Source organism: Pterocles gutturalis, unplaced genomic scaffold (assembly GCF_000699245.1).
Source record: "Pterocles gutturalis isolate BGI_N339 unplaced genomic scaffold, ASM69924v1 scaffold2356, whole genome shotgun sequence".
Taxonomy (NCBI): Eukaryota; Metazoa; Chordata; class Aves; order Pterocliformes; family Pteroclidae; genus Pterocles; species Pterocles gutturalis.
In genome coordinates this window covers 119,905-140,192 of record NW_010102758.1, presented here as the reverse complement: position 1 = coordinate 140,192, position 20,288 = coordinate 119,905, and the positions used below count along the sequence as shown (strand labels likewise).

Genomic DNA, 20,288 nt, shown 5'->3' with positions numbered 1-20,288 from the left:
AGCTGAAAGGCTGAAGAACATAGAGGAAATGTGAGGCTTTTATATGTGTCTCATATGAGGAACCACTTAAGCAGAGGCTTTAATACTCCTTTAATCGATATTGAAAACTGCTAGTGAAAATAGTTCAGCTTTGATCTATGACATTACTTTTTGGAACCTGGAAGGAAGAATCACATGTGGATATGAATAACTGATAGAAAAATGTGCTTACCAGCCTGATATCACAGTGCAATCAGTAACTGTGATACCCAAGCTGTCTTCATTTGAGTGTGAGGATATAGTGTATATTGATGAAGGCAGAAGTTAGAATTAAAAATTGTACTCTGAAGGAGAATGTGATTCATCCAGTTGCTGTTGGCAAAGGAGTAAAGCTTTCAATTTCCACATAATGATACTGATATTAGTTTAAGCATCTAGCTTTCTGGAGTCTAATCTGAATTTGCCTTTGTGGCCGTGTTCCAAAAGCGGTAAGGTACAAAGCCCAGCCATAGATTCTGTTCATGTCCTTCTCTCAAGTAGACGTTGTCCTTTAATCCAGAAGTGTTCTTTCCTTGCTGTTGAGATAAGTGAATTCTTCATGTATCGGACAGTGTGTATCTTTGCTGGGCACCAAAGTCTCGTGAAATAGATTTTTCTTTGACTTCCACATCTGTGGGGGAAAAGAAATCTGTCATCGAAAAGATACCTTGCTGAACATCTCGGATGTTTTTTTGGGGCTTATGGAAAGTGCCTTGGTGTTACAAATCTATCAGGTTTATTGCTGATAGCAAAGCTCTTTAATACTTTCTATAAATATGTGTTCTGAAGACATGCATAGGTTTTTTTTCTTTCATTTTGCATATCTTGTTTTACCTTGAATTCTCGTTGCTGTGTTTTGAGGATGTTTGTATAGATGCTACCAGCATGAAGACATAAGTAAGTAGATGACCAGCTTCGGAGTAAGATGTCCATGCTTACACTTAAACACTTCTTGCATATACCCTTTTTCTGAGATGATTTAGAAGCAGCATATCCCATTTTCAAAGCTGAAAATAAATAATTCCAGTGTTTTCATATGGCCTGGCACTTGCTGTGTAATAAGAGACTGGCATAAGGAGAATCATTCCAATAGCTTGAAACCTCACTGTGTTAAATGTGTACTTACTGACGATTGTTTCTTGGGTGTGTTGCCAGCCCTAGCAGAGGGCTCCTCGTGCAGAGCTAGGATGTTGCTAGGGCTGAGCTGTAGGGTTTTAAGTGCATTTACTTGTTGATGTAGTTATTGGAGTAGTTTTATTTGTTTGCTGTGGGGTTGTTTGCTAGACCAGTCACTGAGAAGAGGTTGAAGCAAGCCACAGTTTACTTATTAAATGGCTTTGCAGTTTGGATTGCATGTATCTGTAATAAAAAGTAGGTTATTCACCTAAATTAGGTGTGATTATATCTAGACATTATCTGATGGATATTCATCTGTCAGCAATTAATGGTCCAAATTGCCTGTGGAATTGGATGCACTAGTAGGCTTGACCATTTGGTTTACTTAAAAGTTGTGTGGTTATTGAGGTTAATGTTTACACTATAACCTTTTAATGAGACTACAGGTCTGTGATTTTTGATTTGCCATCAGTGCTGTGCTTTCTCAGTAGGATTTAAATCCATTGTATGTAAGCACTACAGGATTATTATTCTAGTGTGCAATCTCTGCTAGTGTCCCTACAACTATTGACTTATCAGTACACAATCAGAAATGTTGATATAAAGCATTCTCTTTACTGTGTTGTAACTGAAATATGAGGAATCTTAGGAACTGTCCATTGAATACCTTGAAGGAAAAAGCGACCAAAAAAGATTTAGACTTTGACAGCTGATGAATTTTTAGCATGTATATAAATTCTTGTCCATATATCTGTTTAAAAAAAAAAATAGGAAAAATTAGATTTTTTCCTACAACAATGTTTTTCCTTTCTCCCTCAAAAAAATAGCAGGGAAAGAAGTGTACTTAACCCTGAAGTGCCCTCTTTTTTTTAATTTAATTTAATTGACAGTGCAGTGTCCTCATGATCCAGTAGTTGTACTGTATCATTCATCTTCCTAATGCCCTTGGTAACCTTCTTCCAGTAAACTTACGGAAGGGAGATTTGCTGTTGCAGTGTGTCTTCTTTAACCCAGTGTGTTTTGGAAAATGAAAAAAACATCTTAGGCACAGTCATTTTAGAAGACATGAGTTTATAACGTAACTTCTTCAAAAAATTTTTTTTTGTTTCATTAATTAATATACCTGTATTTTGCGCCTACATTTCATTAACAGTGAGGCGCAGGTCAGATGAGACAATCTCAACCTGAGAATTTCAAATAGCAGCTACGAGTAGAACTGCATCGGATTAGGTTTGATATAATCACCTCTGCAAACGGCCGACATTTTGCATGAAACATTGAATAATTTAGTGTTATCTTTCAGTGCTAGATAAAGATTTTTAAAAGGTCAATTGAGAGACTGTTGCTGGGTATATTAGAGATTGAAGTGTCATGCTTTGTCCTGGAGGTTTGTACTTTAAGTATACAACACAGGCTCAATGTAAATTTGGTTAGGACAGGCATTGAAGCGAATAAATTAACAGTCTAGATGAAAGCTGTGAGCATCACAGTGGGGATCCTTAGCTCTTCATAAAGTCTAAGTGCTTTTCAAGCATTGATCCTCTTCCCCTTGAAGGGGACCAAGGTGGGGGGTAATGGTGTAGGCGGCTGGAGAGGAGGACAACATAAAGGAGCAGGGAAGATGGAAGGGGAGAGAGAAATCGCATGAGAATGACTAAATTTATTATTCTCACAAAAGCTAAACTGTGGTGGCACTTCCACATAAACTAGTGACTGATGAGGCTACGATAAACACTGAAATTTTGCACAAAATTGCATTTAGGATTAGGGAAATGACTGAACAAATCATGTCCCTGTTTTGTCAATGAATTCTCTGTTAATGATTTCAAATGATTACTCTGACTTTAATATTTCACTGCAGAGGCTGAGCGTGTCATCTTCTATCGCTGGTCATCTTCGACTCGGAGAATGGGTGGGTGACATTGCAAATTAATGTGATACACTCAGCCTGTCATCTTCTTGTGTATTTCTACTTGGCTTCCACAAAATGCCATGTCAATGACAACTTAATGGTTGTGGATTTCACAATATTGTGAAAACTTGTTTAACAAAAGTACAAAAGCTTATTTATAAAGCAAAACAGAAAGCAGTCAGTAGCTTCATGCAGCTATATGTGCATGATGAGTATTTGCATTACCTTTTAGGCTGGCAATAGAATGAACGAGTTTGTTTAAATAAGATGAGACTTCTAATTTTCAGGGGAAGTCCACATTGGTATAATTCCCCTTGAATTGGTAAAAAATTGAAAATGTTTACTGAAGCACTCCATTAGTAATGTTGTATTTGGAATATGTTTTTGTAACAAGCTAGTTTCAGAAGTTTTCCATTAGAAGTAAGTGGCTTTGTATTTTCTACAGCTGTTAAAGGTCAGAATACTTACATTACTGTCAAAATATATAATTTAAATTAACTTTCCAAATAAAAGAGTGAAGCTTCCATGGCACAAAGCTTATTTTAAATACTAGAAAATAAAACAACTGAAGAAATAAACCTACGTACTTCTTTAGCCAACTTTAATCAGATGCAAATTTGAAAATTCTACTCCAAGCTAGTCATTTTATCCTGTACTATATAAAAAAAAAAAGCAAGAAAATCTTCCTCGATTGTGTATTGGGGATGCTAGTTTGCAGCAGTAGGACTGGGTGAGAGAATGGCAACGACATTCAATGTTGTTGCACCGAACAGAGGTCCCTACTTAATTTGCCAGAAGCCAGTGCAGCAGTGCTTTCTGTGCAGCATGTGAACACCAACTTTTCCAGTCAGAAATTCAGGCCCACACCTTCTCTGTTCTCTTCCCCAAATAGAAATGCAACTCAAGGTTTTGTGCTGCTGTCCTGCTCCAAGTGCCATGTGGTGATTTCCAAAATTTAACTGCTAAAACTTTCAAGCTTTGAAGTACCTGTTTTCCTAAGTGAAATAAATTCCTGCTCCTCCTCTTTCATTATGAAAAAGGAAATCATCTACACTTTTAAAACAACTAATGCTGTCTTACTTTGCACAGTCTGTGTTGGAATTGACTGTTATGTTCTTGTGAAAAGGAAGGAATGTGATCCAAGGTCCTGGAACATTCATATTGGAAAATTAAACATAGTTAGAGCAGCTCATGCTAGCATTTCAGTCCTTATACTGATTTGTGTATCATAAGTCCTATGGTAATTATGTGCCTCTGCCCTGGTGAGACCGCATCTGGAATATTGTGTCCAGTTCTGGGCCCCTCAGTTCAAGAGGGACAGGGAACTGCTGGAGAGAGTCCAGCGCAGAGCCACAAAGATGATTAAGGGAATGGAGCATCTCCCTTATGAGGAAAGGCTGAGGGAGCTGGGTCTCTTTAGCCTGGAAAAGAGGAGACTGAGGGGTGACCTAATCAATGTTTATAAATACGTGAAGGGTGAGTGTCAGGAGGATGGAGCCAGGCTCTTCTCTGTGACATCTAGTGATAGGACAAGGGGCAATGGGTTCAAGCTGGAACATAGGAGGTTCCGCTTGAGTATGAGGAAAAACTTCTTTACAGTGAGGGTGACAGAGCACTGGAACAGGCTGCCCAGAGAGGTTGTGGAGTCTCCTTCTCTGGAGACATTCAAAGCCCGCCTGGATGCGTTCTTGTGTGATCTGATCTAGGTGTCCTGCTCCGGCAGGGGGATTGGACTAGATGATCTTTCGAGGTCCCTTCCAATCTCTAACATTCTGTGATTCTGTGATTCTGTGGAACTCTAGCAAGGAGAACTTTCAGAATGCTTATTCCCTTTGGCATAGTTGTGGGCCGTTTTCTTTTATATGCAGATTCTGGAGTGGGTGACTTCTTTATTTTAAATTACCCATAGCTTGGTCTAGTAATTAGAGATAAAACAATTTCTTTCCTATCTTACCTTATAATTATAAAAATAGTGGTAGGCATGCATGCTTGTTATTAATAACGTCCTACCAAAAACCTTGCTGTAAGCTCTGAAGACAATGAAGTAAGATTATTATTTTTTGCATACTCTGTCTCTTAGTCATATAGGAGTGGCAAACAGGAAAAAGAATAGCTCTTTGGATGCATTAGTTTGTAATGCTAAAACCTGGATATCCATTTCATCTTAAAAACCAATGAACAAGACACATATGTTACTTGAAACACTGTTTAAAGTTATTGTAGTTTGTTCTTTGATAGCTTAATCTAAAATTTTTTTCCTCTTGATCAGAAGCTTGTTTGCTCTAAGTACCTGCAGCGTATTTCAAAGTGCTACTATCTATGTATATTATTTATGCTTGACGCTATCTTCCTGATGAAGCAAGAGTGCTTTGCTAATCAGTTTGTTGATGATGTCTTTTCAGATTACATCAGATGTGACTATGTGAATAGCCTAGGATAGCCCAAAGGAAGGACATGATGTCAGAATAACATACAAAATATTTGTGAGGTACGTGGGGTTCTTTTCTGTTGTGCTAAAAAATTTCTTGGTTGTCTTTAATACAGTTAAACAAAATGAATACAGTAATTTTATGCCATTGCATTTGTATTCTAAAGGAGCTGCTCGCAGAATTCATCTGAAATTCACATTTGTGTGGCATGCACAAATACCGCTTTATTATTTTTTTCCAAATCTTGATGTCTGTTCTGATTTAAGGTAACTTGTTGATTTGAGGAGCTGAAAACTTGCCTTGGTTGTAAAATAATTGTATGTTTCTTCTTAGGTATTGCACCTTAGCTGGAAGGAATTCCAAATTAGTGTTCTCTATGAAGTTTCAGAATTGGAGGGTTGGTTTTGATTCCCTGGTTCTTCTCAGACACTTCAAAACATCTGTGCAGCAGGAGGTCTCGAAGCACTGTGTTTAATGCATTGTTAGCGACTAGATCCGAGCACCAAAGCTATATTTCAGTTTGTTTGTTCTGTTTCACAGCCAGAGAATGTAGTCTACACTTAACTGTCTCCTATGAGTATCCCAGCTAGCTATTTTAACTGTTACTCTGGGGTTTCTGCACTGCAATCTGCATGTACTTGTCTTCATTTCTAGTCTCTTGGATTTATTCCTGCCTGGTTCTAGCATGAAGATTTAAGGATCAGAAAGATTTACGGGGCAGAATATGTTTATCTGAATTGATTCCTGGTAGATAGGACTGGGAGTTTTTTAAAGGATGTAAAAATACGTTCTCAGTGTGAGTCTCTTTACCTGGTAATGGTCACTGTGACTATTTTAGACTAACAAAGTGATCCTATATTCAAGGTCTTGGCATGTAAACTGAAGTGTCATAATTCCTACCAGTTGTATATAGGCTACCATTAATAAGGGGGAAAAACGGATTCTTCTGCGTGACTGTCATCAATCAATATAAATGCTTTCAAGTTTCTCTCAGACGTGGCCTTTAATAGCATGAATCAATATGAATTTTAGAGCACCGTATACTTTTAAAGTAGCAGGCTATTCTTGATGCCCAAGGTTTAAGCTTTAATTTGTCTGCTGTTTGTTGGTAGCACTTCAGTTCTTTCATTTCGTATCTTTGCTTGTTAGAGGTGCCTGGAAAATAATTCTGTTTTCATGAAAACCATTAAGGTTTCAAGTCTTGTTTTTGTTCCACACTGGAACAACAACAAAGCCCTAGAGGAGTTTTCATGAAATTAAATTAATTAGTGTGTTCTTTGAAAATCCGATTCATGTAATCCATTGCCGTGCTAGTTTAACCACTACCATTTGTTTCCCTTAAGTTCAGTCTGATCTGAGACCACTTTGTAAGTTATCCAGTGTATCATTGTAACAGGTTTGTGGGTTTTTTCAACACAATAGCACTTTTGTCAACAAATTTAGCTGCTTTCTGGCTTACTCTGTGTTTTGCTGTGAACAAGGTACTAGAACAACCTCATTTCCATTCTGTTCTTTCCTTCTGCTCTTCTCTGGGTTGCTGGAGCAGTATTAAAAGTCAACAGTCTGGCGCCATAATTTGCTCTTTTCTGAGAAACATGAGCTATAATTTAATGAAGATGCTGACATTTTAGTTTGAGATAAAAGACAGAGGTTGCATTTTTAACAAAAGGGGAAGAATGGTTTATGGGCACAGCAAGATGGAAATGAAACTATTTTAAAATCCCTTTTTCAAGCATTGAGGTTGCATGATAAAAAAGTTATAGGATTATAAAACTCAGTAAATGGCTTACAAAATTGCTCATGAATCTTTGTAAATTAGTATCTTTTGATTAAAGAAATATTTCATCTTTATGTAGTCATAGAATTGTTTAGGTTTTGATCAAAAAGAATCTCGGTAATCTATTTTGAACTTGGATATATTATATTTTACAGCAATAAAAACCGAGAGCCACCTGTATTTCCAGGTTCCTCATGCATCATAATAGTATCTTTGCTTCCTGCAGGGCAAGGCCAGAAAACCATGCAGTCATCAGGGCACAGATTCCGTGATGTTGAGCACCACCCGCTTCTTGCTGAAAATGACAGCTACGATTCCTCTTCCTCGGAGGCCGACATGGCAGAGAGGGTTTGGTTCATCCGAGACGGCTGTGGTATGGTCTGTGCTATAATGACATGGCTTCTGGTTGTCTATGCAGACTTCGTAGTGACTTTTGTCATGTTGCTGCCTTCCAAAGACTTTTGGTACTCTGTGATCAACGGTGTTCTCTTTAACTGCTTGGCAGTACTAGCTTTGTCATCGCATCTGAGAACTATGCTGACTGATCCAGTAAGTATGCGATCGTTCCTTGCTGTTGGATTGTTCTCTCCTGTGGCTCATCGTCTGCAGAGAAATTTGGTGAAGTGGTATCATTCTTCTCCTGCTAGGAAAAGTAGTATTAGATGCAGAACCCTCAAGTTGAGGGGATGGTATCTGCACTTTTCCTATTCTGTTCATGAATCCATAAATAGTATTTGTTAAATATTAACCCAAGTTCTGAAGAAGCTAATAAAGCTTTAGTCATTTCTGTCCTAATTTTTCTTAACTTTTTTCATCAGATATATTTTCAAAACTTCATAAGATGATGTAGCTTCATCCTGTTGTATCATTTGAAATGTCTGTTCCATTTACAGCACATGAAAGAACTTTTAGAGGTAGACATGCTGAAAAACCTCAGTCACAAATTGACATAAAGTAAGAACTTCTGTCCTACATGAATTATGCATTATTGTGTTTAGGTGTTTGGAATCAGTGGGAAGGGAGATTTAAGTTGAACCCACATTTGGAGCAGTGGAGGTGTAAGAGGTCTTGAAAGTACTAATTTCTTAAGATTTTACTGTTCAAGAGTTCAAGAGATGAAGTTGTTTATTTTGTACTAAAATCTATTGCTCTTTTTATGGAATAAATCTGGGGAGACAGGAGTGAGGGGAAAAACATCTGTTTTCTCCAGATTTTTGAGACAGTAACAGTGTGTGTGGAAGTTATGGGAGTGGTCAAAAAATCAGCAGGGTGTTGTAGTTAATGGTTTTTTAGGTCTTTGATTTACTTCTAAGCCCACACCCAGTGATGAAATGTTATGACTTCTGCAGATTGTGACAAGTAAGAAAGTTAATGGTTTAAGCATAGATTCCTTAAAAATATGTCCTGGTAAAACTGGGTGTCTTTCTAGACCGGTGTTCTTTATGGATAAAACATGATAGAAGTTGAAATGAATCACTACCCGTTTTTTTCTTTGCTGACTCCCAGAATGGAAGACACAATTGTGTGATAGAAACTAAGATTGAGGGGAAAAGGAATAAACTGCCTCAAAACATATGTGAATTAAATTTGTGACTATAAAACTAGATTTTTCATTGAAAGGAATTGGTGACTGTCTGAGACTATGAAAGAAGTTTTTGAAATAGAGCATATTTTTATCAGCAAATGCTAAAAGCATGGCCTGAAGTTATTGTCTGTAGTGACAGATGAATAGGTGACTTTGAGGTGTATTTTATAAGCATAAATTTACCTGGAACAAGATAAATTTTTGCTTTAGGAGTTCTCTCTGTCTTTGAGGTAATTCACCATGTCTACACCAAAGTATTAACTTAAATGAGAACATTCATATTGCAAAAAACCACTTCAGCAATACAACATGAGTGTTTAAGAAACTCTCTCGGTTCGCATCCCTGCGAAGGCCAGCTGGCTCAACTTTGAAGCACCACTTGGCCAAAGAGTTCATCTGGGGCAGAACTTGGGCTGTCTGGCAGGCAATACAAACACAAGATTGTTCTTGCAAGCATTAGGCAACAAAAGCTTTCTGCCTAAGTGGAGAGGTGTTTTGCAATTGAATCCCAAGTGCCTGCTGCTCTTTTAATTCTGTCCTGAAAACTTCCTTAAGGTGTCTGTGTCAAGTGATGATGTTGCCAGTGGGCTCTTTCTGCATGAGGAACAATTATAGAATGTTACTGATTTATTTTTAAGCCAGCCTGGTGAGAAGGTTATCCCTGTGTGCAGTAAGTGTTGGCCTGCAGGAGTTGGTACAGAAAGGCCATTGTACTTTCACCTCACATCCTGGTTTATTTCACAATCACTTCCTGTTACAGATAAGCCTTTAATTTTATAAGTATGCAAGGTGACAGTGCTACTTTCCATTATCTTCTTCTTACTAATACAAAGTTAGATTCCAATCTCGCGAGGCTTTAGATTAATATTGTCACTGGAAGAAGCAATCCTGTCTACTATTCCTGTCTGTTCATCATCTTCCTCATTGCGTTGAAACAGCTGCTAACACAGCTCTGTGGTGGGCAACTCAGAGAACTAATTAGTAAAAAATAATTTATTTTCCTGATGAGTTATTTTTCTTCTGGATCTGTTCCTTCAACTGTTTACCCTGTAGCTACACAAACTTTCATGGTAGCAGAAGGCAGACAGGGATACTAGGTGTAGAATAAAGAAGCCAGTGGTGGTTCCTGTTGACAATGTCCAAGCTAAAAGCATCAGTATAAAGGACAAGAGGATGGCTGTTCGTTCTCAAAAACTTGTGTACATGGGGCAGGTGGCTGAATCTTGGATTCGGAGAGTTGAAATAACATCTTCCAAGTGTTGTTGCTGATTTAACTTTTGTGGATGGCTTGGCCTAATAATCGAACATCACAACATGCTGCTTTAAGAAAGAGGGTCTCTTTTAGTAGTGCTCATTCCAAGTACCTTCTCAGCAAATATTGTTCCTGTACTGGTTGTATCTGCATGTAAAGATGTCTTCGCCTTTGTATTGTGTATGCAGGTGACAGCAGATCCTATCAGAATTATGCTAATACTTGGCCATAGATGAGTCTTGCTGAAATGAAACTGAATTTGAGGTCAAGCAGAGGTGATTTATTTCATTTGAAAGCGATTCTGCCTTGTGACAAACTATCCTTGAGTAAATGAACTTATTTCAGCACCTGTCCTGAGATTACTGGTGTGAAGTCTATAACATGTATTTTTAAACACTCTCATACAGTTTAAGAAGCTTTCTGTCCTTTAATTGAAATTATTTCAGGGGGCTGTACCCAAAGGAAATGCCACTAAAGAATACATGGATAATTTGCAACTGAAACCAGGAGAAGTGATCTACAAATGTCCGAAGTGCTGTAGTATCAAACCTGAGCGTGCACACCATTGCAGGTATGCCGTAGGTTCCTCTAAAGCTGTTAGGCATCTTGAGTCTTCGTGTAATGTTCCTGATATTTATATGTTAAATTTTTTTCCCACTCATTTCTTTTGATATCCAGTAAGCTTTCAGATTCATACATTGCAGAATATTTTATCAACATAATATGCTATGGCCAAAAATTAATATGGATGAGTGGAAAGAAGTAAGAGACTCGAGTTTTTAAAAATAATCATACAGTGGTATCTTAAATACTTTTTGATCTGTGAATGTTTTTTCTTGTGCATCATTCTAATGATTGTGCCATACTGTTGATAATGCAGGGCAAAGGGAAGAGTCTGAAGGAAATTTCTGATAGAAGTGGATTTAAGAAATGACTCCTGCAATCTTAAATCAGATTAGTTTTAAACTATCACTGTAATTTGTGTCTTTTTGTTTTCGTAGTGCATCATTTGAAGTTATACGTGAATTGAAAGATTTTCCCAAAGTTGTATGCATAATTGGTTGAATGCAATTCTGCTTATTGAAAATTAATTTTAATAAGGTGATGTGGTTTAACCCCAACCGGCTATAAGCACCACACAGCTGCCCACGGACTCTCCCTCAGTGGGATGATGAAGAGAATCAAAAGGGTAAAAGTGAGAAAACTCATGAGATAAGGACAGTTTAATAGGTAAAGCAAAAGCCACACGCGCAAGCATTATATGTTACGAATATCCCTTTGGTCAGTTGGGGTCAGCTGGCCTGGCTGTGTCCCCTCCCGAATTCTTGTGGACCCCCAGCCTGCTCTCTGGTGGGGTGGAGTGAGAAGCAGAAAAGCCCTTGACTCTGTGTCAGCCCTTCTCAGCAATAACTAAAACATCCCGGTATTATCAACACTGTTTTCAGCACAAATCCAAACCATGGGCCCATACGAGCTACTGTGAAGAAAATGAACTCTATCCCAGTCAAAACCGACACATCAAGACAGAAGTGATGATAATTTGAACTTAATATGCTATGGAAGGATAGTAAATGTATCCATTTTTAATTAATTCTCAATCTGTTGAGTTTTCAGGCATTATGGATATGCATGTGTAATGTTTATTGTGTGAGAGTTGAAAATAGATATGCCTGCATAATTACAGACTTATGTAAATATGTAAATGTTTCTGATGGCTCTCTCTAGGTGTGAGGAGTGATACACATCTCATTATGTGGCATATTAAATTTAAGTCTCTGCCTGTCAAAAGAACAGAGTGAAGTCTCGTCAGGACTCTCAAATTATTCTGTAAATTTGTGGTTTCTAAATTAATGCCTTGGTGTATGTCATTTATCTGTGTGAATGTTATGGCTGGGAAGCTATTTCCACTATAAATACTCTGCCTTGGCACTGAAATCTTGCTCTTCTCTCAGATGTGAGCGGGTTTTTGTATCTGGAGTGTGAAGGGAAAAGTTTCGTGTATAAATAGTCAAGTATAGAATTATCTGCAGTTAGTTTATCTGTGCCGTAGGTTAGCTTTTGCATGGATGCAGATACCAGGCATGTCTTCATGTGCAGTGAGTTTGGTTCTGGCTGGGTTTATGAGCTCTACCGGAGTGTTACATGAACACAACTGTGCTGATTGCTCGGGGGGCCTGGGTGTGGAAGCAGCACAGCTGCTTTCTTGTGGCAGAATAAAAGCTGTTAATCTCTGGGGAGCCAAAACAGCTCTGCGCGGTCTGTTCAGATATCATGACAATTGTGTTTGTGGGTGGCAAAGGGACACCTGAGAGCCTCTGCTGAGTGTAGGCTGGATCTTGCTGATTTTCTCATCTTAGATTTAGGCTGGCTCCTACAGAGACTTTGCAGGTATCTTTGTAAAGTGCTTCCCACATCTTCAATCCCAGTAGGATTTACTGATTTGGAAGTAGCCCTAAATGAAGGCAACTCTACATACAAGTGAAGGAGCTGGAGTGTTGGAGAGCCCAGAGGTGCTGCAGCTCTGTGCCCTGCAGAGTCCTGGGGTACATCTGGGCCATCCCCAGCAATCACTGTATCATCTTGGATGTTCCAGTAGCCTGTGTTCACAGATGAGGTGGTGTTGATTGAAAAATTGTTTCTTCATGGAAGAAGAATAAAAATAAGCTAAGTAAGGACTTTGAATACATTATTTGTAGCAGGGATTAGAGTTGCATTTATTGTTAAGGCAGAGAATGGATAGTGAAGGAAATCTGTGATACTTCCAAAGGGTTTGTTTTCACTAACCACTGGTTCAGTCAGGGACCTAGCTTTGCATGTTGTGTGAATTGTTTTACTTTTCTATGCCTTCGGTAAAATACACTCTGAGATGTTCCTCGTAAGGGCAAAGGATGCATTTTAATGCTTGCACGGTGTATAACTGGCTTCACAAAACATCTGAAAGAGAAAGCCACATCCTGACAGTGTATGTGCTATCCCTCTGTAAGTCTGCTGTCATGTTTTTTTCAGCAGTTGGATATCTGGTTTAATTGCTCTTATTTCTGTTACTCATACGATACATGCTACTAGTAGTTGCTGTTAACTTTTCTTAAGTAAAACGAAGGATTTTTCTGTAATTTTTTGAATGTTGAATACATACTGCGTAGACCAGCTACCAGAATCGGTTTCTTTGCCATAGATTTAGCACCACAGAAGTGTACCAAGTAGAAAAAAAGGTTTGTTTGATTATACTGCCAACATTTTATTGGCGTACAAACCCATTCCAAGGACATTAAAGGGATGGCCTGGTCCCAAGTAGTCAAAGTGGCAATTTGCTGAGAGAAGAGACTTGAAAATGGAAATTGAAGTTGGTTCGTGTCGGGAAATAGTCACACTCAAAGCCACAGTGCATGTTTTGAGTAGTAAATTATTAACAGAAGAGGCTCTTATGATGTAGTTATGAAAATTGTTGTGCAACACTGCAGCAGAAGTTCTTTTGAGGAAGAAAAATAGTTTCATAATACACATTAGTGGTGGGAAAAAGAACAGGAAACCTTTATGTGCAGCTAAATATTGAGCCTCAGTGAAATACATTAAACTGAGATTTTACTCAGCAGTTAACATTTTCAGCATAAGGAAGAGGCTTATCCTGAGTGAAGGCTATTTTGTTTTCACTGAAGGAGCACAACTGTCATTATTTCTAACCTGTCCTGAGTGCCTGCAATTGTGCATGGGGAACTGTTGTTCAGAATCAAGTCACTGGGATGTTTGCATCAGTCTTCCTGTGAATTGCTGTTATCCAGACCAATTCCTCATAAGCCATTAGCTGTATCTTTCCGAATGTTATCTTTGGCATCCAAAGCTGTAATTGCGCCTGCAGTTGCCAGAGTGCATTCAGCAGCAGTGCCAAGCTGGAGAAGACCTTCTCTTGTCCACAGGTGCTTGTTCTCGCTGCCATATTGCTCCTTCTGCTTGTGTAGGCATCAGTGTTCATGCACAGGGAAATGACCCTGGTTGCAGCTAATGGAGTGATTTCGACAGACTCTTGCCCCATGAACATCTGTGCTTGGACGGGGGAAGGAATATAATACAAGTGATGCGGGTGGGGAGAAGGCAGAACCACTGTTTTAAGCATTGCTGAGAGTTTGTTGGCTGAAAATGCTCATTGAATTGTGGTTGAGATTAGAAATGAAGGCAGGGTTCCAGACATCTGATGTCTCAGAGAGCTCTGCGTGGGTTTGTGAGAAATACTGAATGAGCAAAAGTGTGTTCTGCCCACCTCACATCCTCCAGTGTTTGGCTTGATTGAGTCTGGATATGATTTTACTCAGTACTTCACATTAATATTTTCTTTTAGAGTGACAGTAAATATTCTGTGTTACATTAGGAGGCTGGAGTTAGCTTACCTTCCCCTAGAGCTCAGGAAATTAGTGAGAGGCTGAACTTCCAGGCAGCAGGCTGTGAAAACGAAAATGTTTTTCATCTCATTCAGAGCCTTCCGAATGCCTTCTGTTGAACGATACCTGTTTCTTCTGCCCTGGAGAATGATTGTGGTGTTTAGTTATGGTATTGGAATTTTCATGTGTAACTGGCATTGAAAAGTAATTTGCATCAGAGGATGAATTGTCTTTAATATCCATAAAATGAGAGGCAGTGGGAAAGTAAGGGCTGGGTTATGATAGCTCAGGGCAAAGGGAGCTTCAGAGCAGCAGTGAGAGATTTGGGATTGTCTCACGTAACCTGCACAGGAGTATGTTCTGCCTCTTGCTGAATTACCTTATAAACCAGCATATGCAATGACTTAAAAATTATTCTATGCCTCGGAGCATTGATTTGCCGCACATGCACACACCTTTCTTCACTCTAGTGACAATCATCCAGCTTCACTTCGTGGCTTGTCACTGCAGCACTCATAGATATCATACATAAATAAATGTGCATTAAAAACAAAGGATTTTGAGTAATAGTGCCTGCATTTTTTAGGCTTTTTTGACTTCGTAACTGCTGAAATTAAAATGCTTAATATTTTGCAAGTTCTGCAGGAAAATCTGAAACACTTTGAGTGTGTGGCTGTCTTAAATACAAAGCTAGAAAAGTGAAATGTCAGCATTACTTGAGCCATTGATTTATGGAAGAACTTCATGTGTTTGCAACTTCTGTTTCTCTTGTATAGCTGTTCATCTTTGGCTGCAGATGGACCTGCATGTATATTTTTTTATATTTGATGTAGAAAGACCTGAAGCTTTGCTCGTTCCATGCCACAAGTGTCTAAAACAAGTTACTGTGTTCGCTTGGCTGTGTGTTTGGATGTGTAATGATTCTCAAACCAACACTGTTTTTCTTATGTGAAGAGTATCTTATCTACACAGTTTTATAACAAGCAAAAGCTGAGTTTTAAGTAAACAAATAAAATGTTAGTAAAATCACTGTTTGCAGTTTTTCAAGAAAATAGATTTCAGCATATCATCTTATTCTACATTAAAATGTGAAGTATTGTTTCTCAACAGAAGTCTTTCTTCTTTTCCTTTAGTATTTGCAAAAGATGTATTCGAAAGATGGATCACCACTGTCCATGGGTGAATAATTGCGTGGGAGAGAAAAATCAGAGATTTTTTGTTCTGTTTACGGTAAGCAAAAATCAAGAGCAGCTTGCTGTCAGTATGAATCTACCTTGATTGTAACAATTTTGGTTGTACTTAGTAGTGAGTAATGGCTTAAAGTCACAATTGTTTTATGTAATGGGTTATTTTTCCTTCTGTGCAAGATATTCTCCAAGCAGGAAGATATTTCTACTCATTTTAATCTTGTAAAGTGCTGTTATTTTAAACTATCTTAATTTTGCTGTTTTATGTAGTAACAATTAGTGAAATGGTTCTGTGATTTAGGGAGCTAATGCTTAAGCTCTCATTGTTGCCCACATTTTTAGATTCAAACTTAATTAGAGTTTGGTTTAACATCATTGTATTGAATTAAAAATTGAAATAGGGAAGTATATTCACTGCAGGGGTGAAGGCTGGCTGAAAGGAATGTATAGTTTACTACCTGTCAGCAGTCAAAAGTAAGCACTCTCTCTTATTTCCAGATGTATATAGCCCTAATTTCAGCTCATGCGCTCATACTGTGTGGGTTTCAGTTTTTCTCCTGTGTCCGAGGGCAGTGGACAGGTAAGCAAAAACTTCACTTTCATAGTTAAGTCATATGAAAGAAGAAGTCATGGCATCCTACCTTCTTCTGTCCCGTGTATGAAATATTACAGGACTTCAATCTTTTTAAAGGGAGGTCTGGAAAATGTTGAATTAAAATGATTAAAAAATGAAATTAAAAAAAATAAAGCAATTGTAGCAAAATGGAACATCTGGATTAACTAGCAGGTGAAAGCTGACAGTGGTGATGGTTTTTACGGTATTTGTGATGCATGAAACTTCAAGCTGCTCACATCTTTATATATGTGTGGTTCTGAGTACTTAAATCATCTCATGTGCAAACGTTTCTTTTGATATCCTTGAGATACTGAGGCAGGATTGCAGTAATGCAGTACCGTATGCTTTATAGGAAGCCAAATGTGTTACTTCCTTAAAATTCTTTATTTCCTTGGCAGCAAATAAAACTGCTGCACTGCTAGAAATCAGAAGTTTGTTATAAATGTGAAATGTTGTTTCAAGCGTCAGATATTTAGCTTTTATTGCTGTTTGTTGAAGAGGGGATATCTCAGTATGAGCATGCTCTATAGATTTTTTTTTAAATAACTACTTAACATCATTTTCACAGAATGCAGTGACTTCTCCCCACCTGTAACTGTGATCCTGATGATCTTCTTGTGCCTTGAGGGTTTTCTGTTTCTCACTTTCACTGCAGTCATGTTTGGCACCCAAATCCACTCAATATGCAATGATGAAACGGTAAGGACCTCTACTTTTGTGTGCTATAACAATCATTCCAGGAAGATATGGTCAGATTTTTTATTTGCATGAGGGGAGGCTCTTATTTTGGAGAAAACACCAAATCTGAAATAGCTCATCATTTTTATTTTCTACAGTTATAAGGATTGATATACTTTCTTGGGGGTTGCTTTCTAACAGAAGTTCTTGCATTATTTACTTTTCTGACAAAAAATTTGCAATTTGGGTTTTCAGTGACAAAGATTATGCAGCTCCTGACTTCAGTTTGTACTTGCCCTTCTCAGCTATCACAAACTGATATATGTCATGAGCAATGACTGCTTTTCTCAGGTTTACACTTTAACTAGCTGTCTTGTATCAACCCTTCACACTTTCCTCTACTTTGCTATGCTCTAATAGAGTATAACCATGGTTTGGGTGCTAGGCTCCCTTGCCCTTAGATCTGTTAAGCCTTGAGAGGGTGTGACAGATAATTGACTGGAAACATAAGGAATTTGAATCTTGCAGCTGTTCAGAATTTTCTTGTGTAAGGCTCTTTAAAACTGTACTTCTGTACTGAAGAGTAACTGTGAAAAACAATTGGCAAATGTCCAGCCTTCCTTAGTGGGAAGTACAAAAAATGGTCATCAAAAGAATGCATTTGGGAGACTAAGCGTAGCTCCAGTAATTGCAGCACAAGAGCCTTCTTGGAAGCCTTATTGCCTGTGTTCATTAACTGAGTAAACAACTTCTAGTCTAGGTGTCTTCCTCTCCTTTAACATCGGCTTTTCTGGTCATTTTGGGATGGGGCAGGGGGGAGAGGTGGACCAGCCTTCCTGTACCCCCATGGCTAAATCAGCCATTCTTCTTTCTTCCTTACTAAACAAAGAACAGAAAAAAGCTAATCGGATCACTAGCTATACATTAAAAGAATGAAAAATAGTCATCGGTTTTGATAACTGCTATTAGGCTTTACTAAACTTTGGAATTGAGAGTGTGTCACTGCATGTCTGTTTGTATACAGGAGATTGAAAGACTGAAGAGTGAAAAGCCAACATGGGAGCGGAGACTACGTTGGGAAGGAATGAAATCTGTCTTTGGGGGTCAGCCTTCACTCCTGTGGATCAATCCTTTTGCAGGATTTCGAATCAGACGACTTCTACAGAGAGCAAAGAAAGGAGGACCTGAGTTTTCTGTTTGAGTCTAATTACGCTGGAACTTGCAAGAGCACTATATAATATTTATTTGGGGCCAGAAGGCTGTCTGCATTTAATCTGTGACCAGGTGAAACTGATATCAGACATTTGCTTGTAGCAAGCAGAGTTTTATACGTTTATTGTCACAGACATCTCATTAACTTTCAGAGACATGAACTGGATCTGTTATGGTCTTAACAGCAAGATAACAAAGGAAAAGCACGTGGTCACACTAAAGAAGCCAAATGTCATGCTACTGTAATTTATTTTATGAGATTAATTATCCATTTTTGTTAAACCCTTTTTATTTGATAAATGTTTGGGGAATTACCTGTGTGTTTTTATAAAAAGTATATACTTAGGTGCAGTTGTCAATCATAAGGAGAAGCATTATGATGAAAGTTGATCTCAAATGAGATGTAGCCTTCTAAATCCAGTTTTCAGGGAATAGTGGTTTGTTCACTTTTAATTTATATTTCAGTTTATCCTAATTAACAGAGCTATACTCTTGTGTCCCACTTCAGGCACACATTCCTCATATGCAAGCGATTCAAAGACTGGTGCACACAGCAGCGTAACACATCAGAGGCACTGTTACACCCCTGCCGAATGTCTTCCAGGCTCACAAAAGCATGTCTTATGTTTGGCAGTGTTAATCTCATATGGCATTAGGTAACTTCTAAATATTCAGTAAAAAATACTTTTAACTAGTGGCTGTGGGCCAAATTCTGCCCTTGGATATGCATCTCTGATTCTTAATGCATTGATTTTGGAGGAACTGCAGTGCAGGTGTTGGAGGATTGTATCTGTCCTCCTGCAGGGGTAGGTGGGACCAGTGACTGTGTCCTCCTGTGTGAGATTAAAATGAATGTACGGCAGATTGGTGTTAATTGACTGAAAACAGTTGTCTTTGTAAAGTCTTGCTCTGCCCCTTTTTCATTGTACAGACTTTTTGTAGAAGGAAAGCTGTTAACTTAATGATCCCTTGAACAAAGATGGCAAAGGAATGAGGTTGCCTCTTTCTCAAGTGCAGCAGATCTTAAATGTAGAAAGATCTGCAATAGAAGGAATTATTTTGAAATTAACTGGTGTCCAACCAAAAGTACTTTCGAGAAATGAGAGAGCAATATAAATCTAGAACTGCTTTATGTGGGTCTGACAAACAGCAGTAGTGCTAAGAAATGTTTATAGATCCGCAAGTAATGAAATAGAAGCTGCAAGTAGTGAAATTCAGCTAAAAGTGGATTCTTTAAAAATTGCATTGACTATTTTTTGTATTATTGTTAATCTGTTCTATAAATTACTGACAATATAAAGGATAAAGCAGGAGCCTTGATGCATAGCTTAAAATCGTGCCTAGAAAGTAAATAACTCCCTATTCTGGGACTTGCCTTAAAATTGTCCTGTTCTTGCTTTTGCTTTGCCAGTAGCACTGAGGATCTGTCCCACCTCAAGCGGTTCTTTGAATCTTGCATTATAAAGTTTACGTACTACGGAAGCTATACTTTTTTTCGGTGACCTGCTTCTCCATTTCTTTGTAGCCGTTTGTGGCATCTTGATTCCAGCTTCATCAGGTTTTACACTATGGGGTGGGTGAAATTACTAAGGAATCCACTTATGATCTATGGCCCTGCGAACAAAACTGTGCAATACTTTGTAACATGTTCACTTTGCTTGGGGAAGATGATGTGTAACCCTGGAGAATCTCTAGGTGGACACATCCAGTGAAATTGCAGTCAAATGAACAAAACTATGTCTCATGTAACTGAGGGGAAAGTTGGGAGTTCCACAAGAATCTTTGCATATTCAGTTGCACATCTTAAAGACCGGGAAAAAAAAAAATGTGTCTGGCTTTGTCATGAGGCTCTTCATGTGTATATTGTTTGATTAAAATATCCTGAGGAAAATCAGAAAATATCACTTCAAGCGGTTGAACCCTGTGACTTAGCAAGTGTGTGCGTGTGTGAAATCAGGTTTACTTGGTTTTTTCAAGCCCTTGTTATGTTGTAATTTTTTTAATGTAAAAAAAAAAATAAAGTAATGAAGTCTTAAAGTTGATTAATTCCTACTCTCTATATGTCCTTTTTTGCACATATACATGCATATTCACAAATTTACAACATCTTCAGGAGAATGGTCTTGTGTCCTT

At 38.2% G+C, this 20,288-nt stretch overlaps 1 protein-coding gene across 1 annotated transcript; it reads left to right on the top strand.

The window, feature by feature from the left end:
- Nucleotides 1-7,488: 7,488 nt before the first annotated feature.
- On the top strand, nt 7,489-18,488 carry ZDHHC7 (zinc finger, DHHC-type containing 7). Its single transcript, XM_010086404.1, has 6 exons — nt 7,489-7,801; nt 10,536-10,660; nt 15,596-15,692; nt 16,148-16,229; nt 16,834-16,964; nt 17,968-18,488. The coding sequence occupies exons 1-6, from the start codon at nt 7,496-7,498 to the stop codon at nt 18,142-18,144; spliced, it is 918 nt and encodes a 305-aa protein (XP_010084706.1). The 5' UTR covers nt 7,489-7,495; the 3' UTR covers nt 18,145-18,488.
- The last annotated feature ends 1,800 nt before the right edge of the window (nt 18,489-20,288 follow it).

Bases quoted from the DNA above. Each gene is read 5' to 3' on its own strand.
- ZDHHC7 (XM_010086404.1), top strand. From the start codon at position 7,496: ATGCAGTCATCAGGGCACAGATTCCGTGATGTTGAGCACCACCCGCTT. The intron at 10,661-15,595 runs GTATGCCGTAGG...CTTTTCCTTTAG, and splicing joins GAGCGTGCACACCATTGCAG to TATTTGCAAAAGATGTATTC. The intron at 16,965-17,967 runs GTAAGGACCTCT...GTTTGTATACAG, and splicing joins CAATATGCAATGATGAAACG to GAGATTGAAAGACTGAAGAG.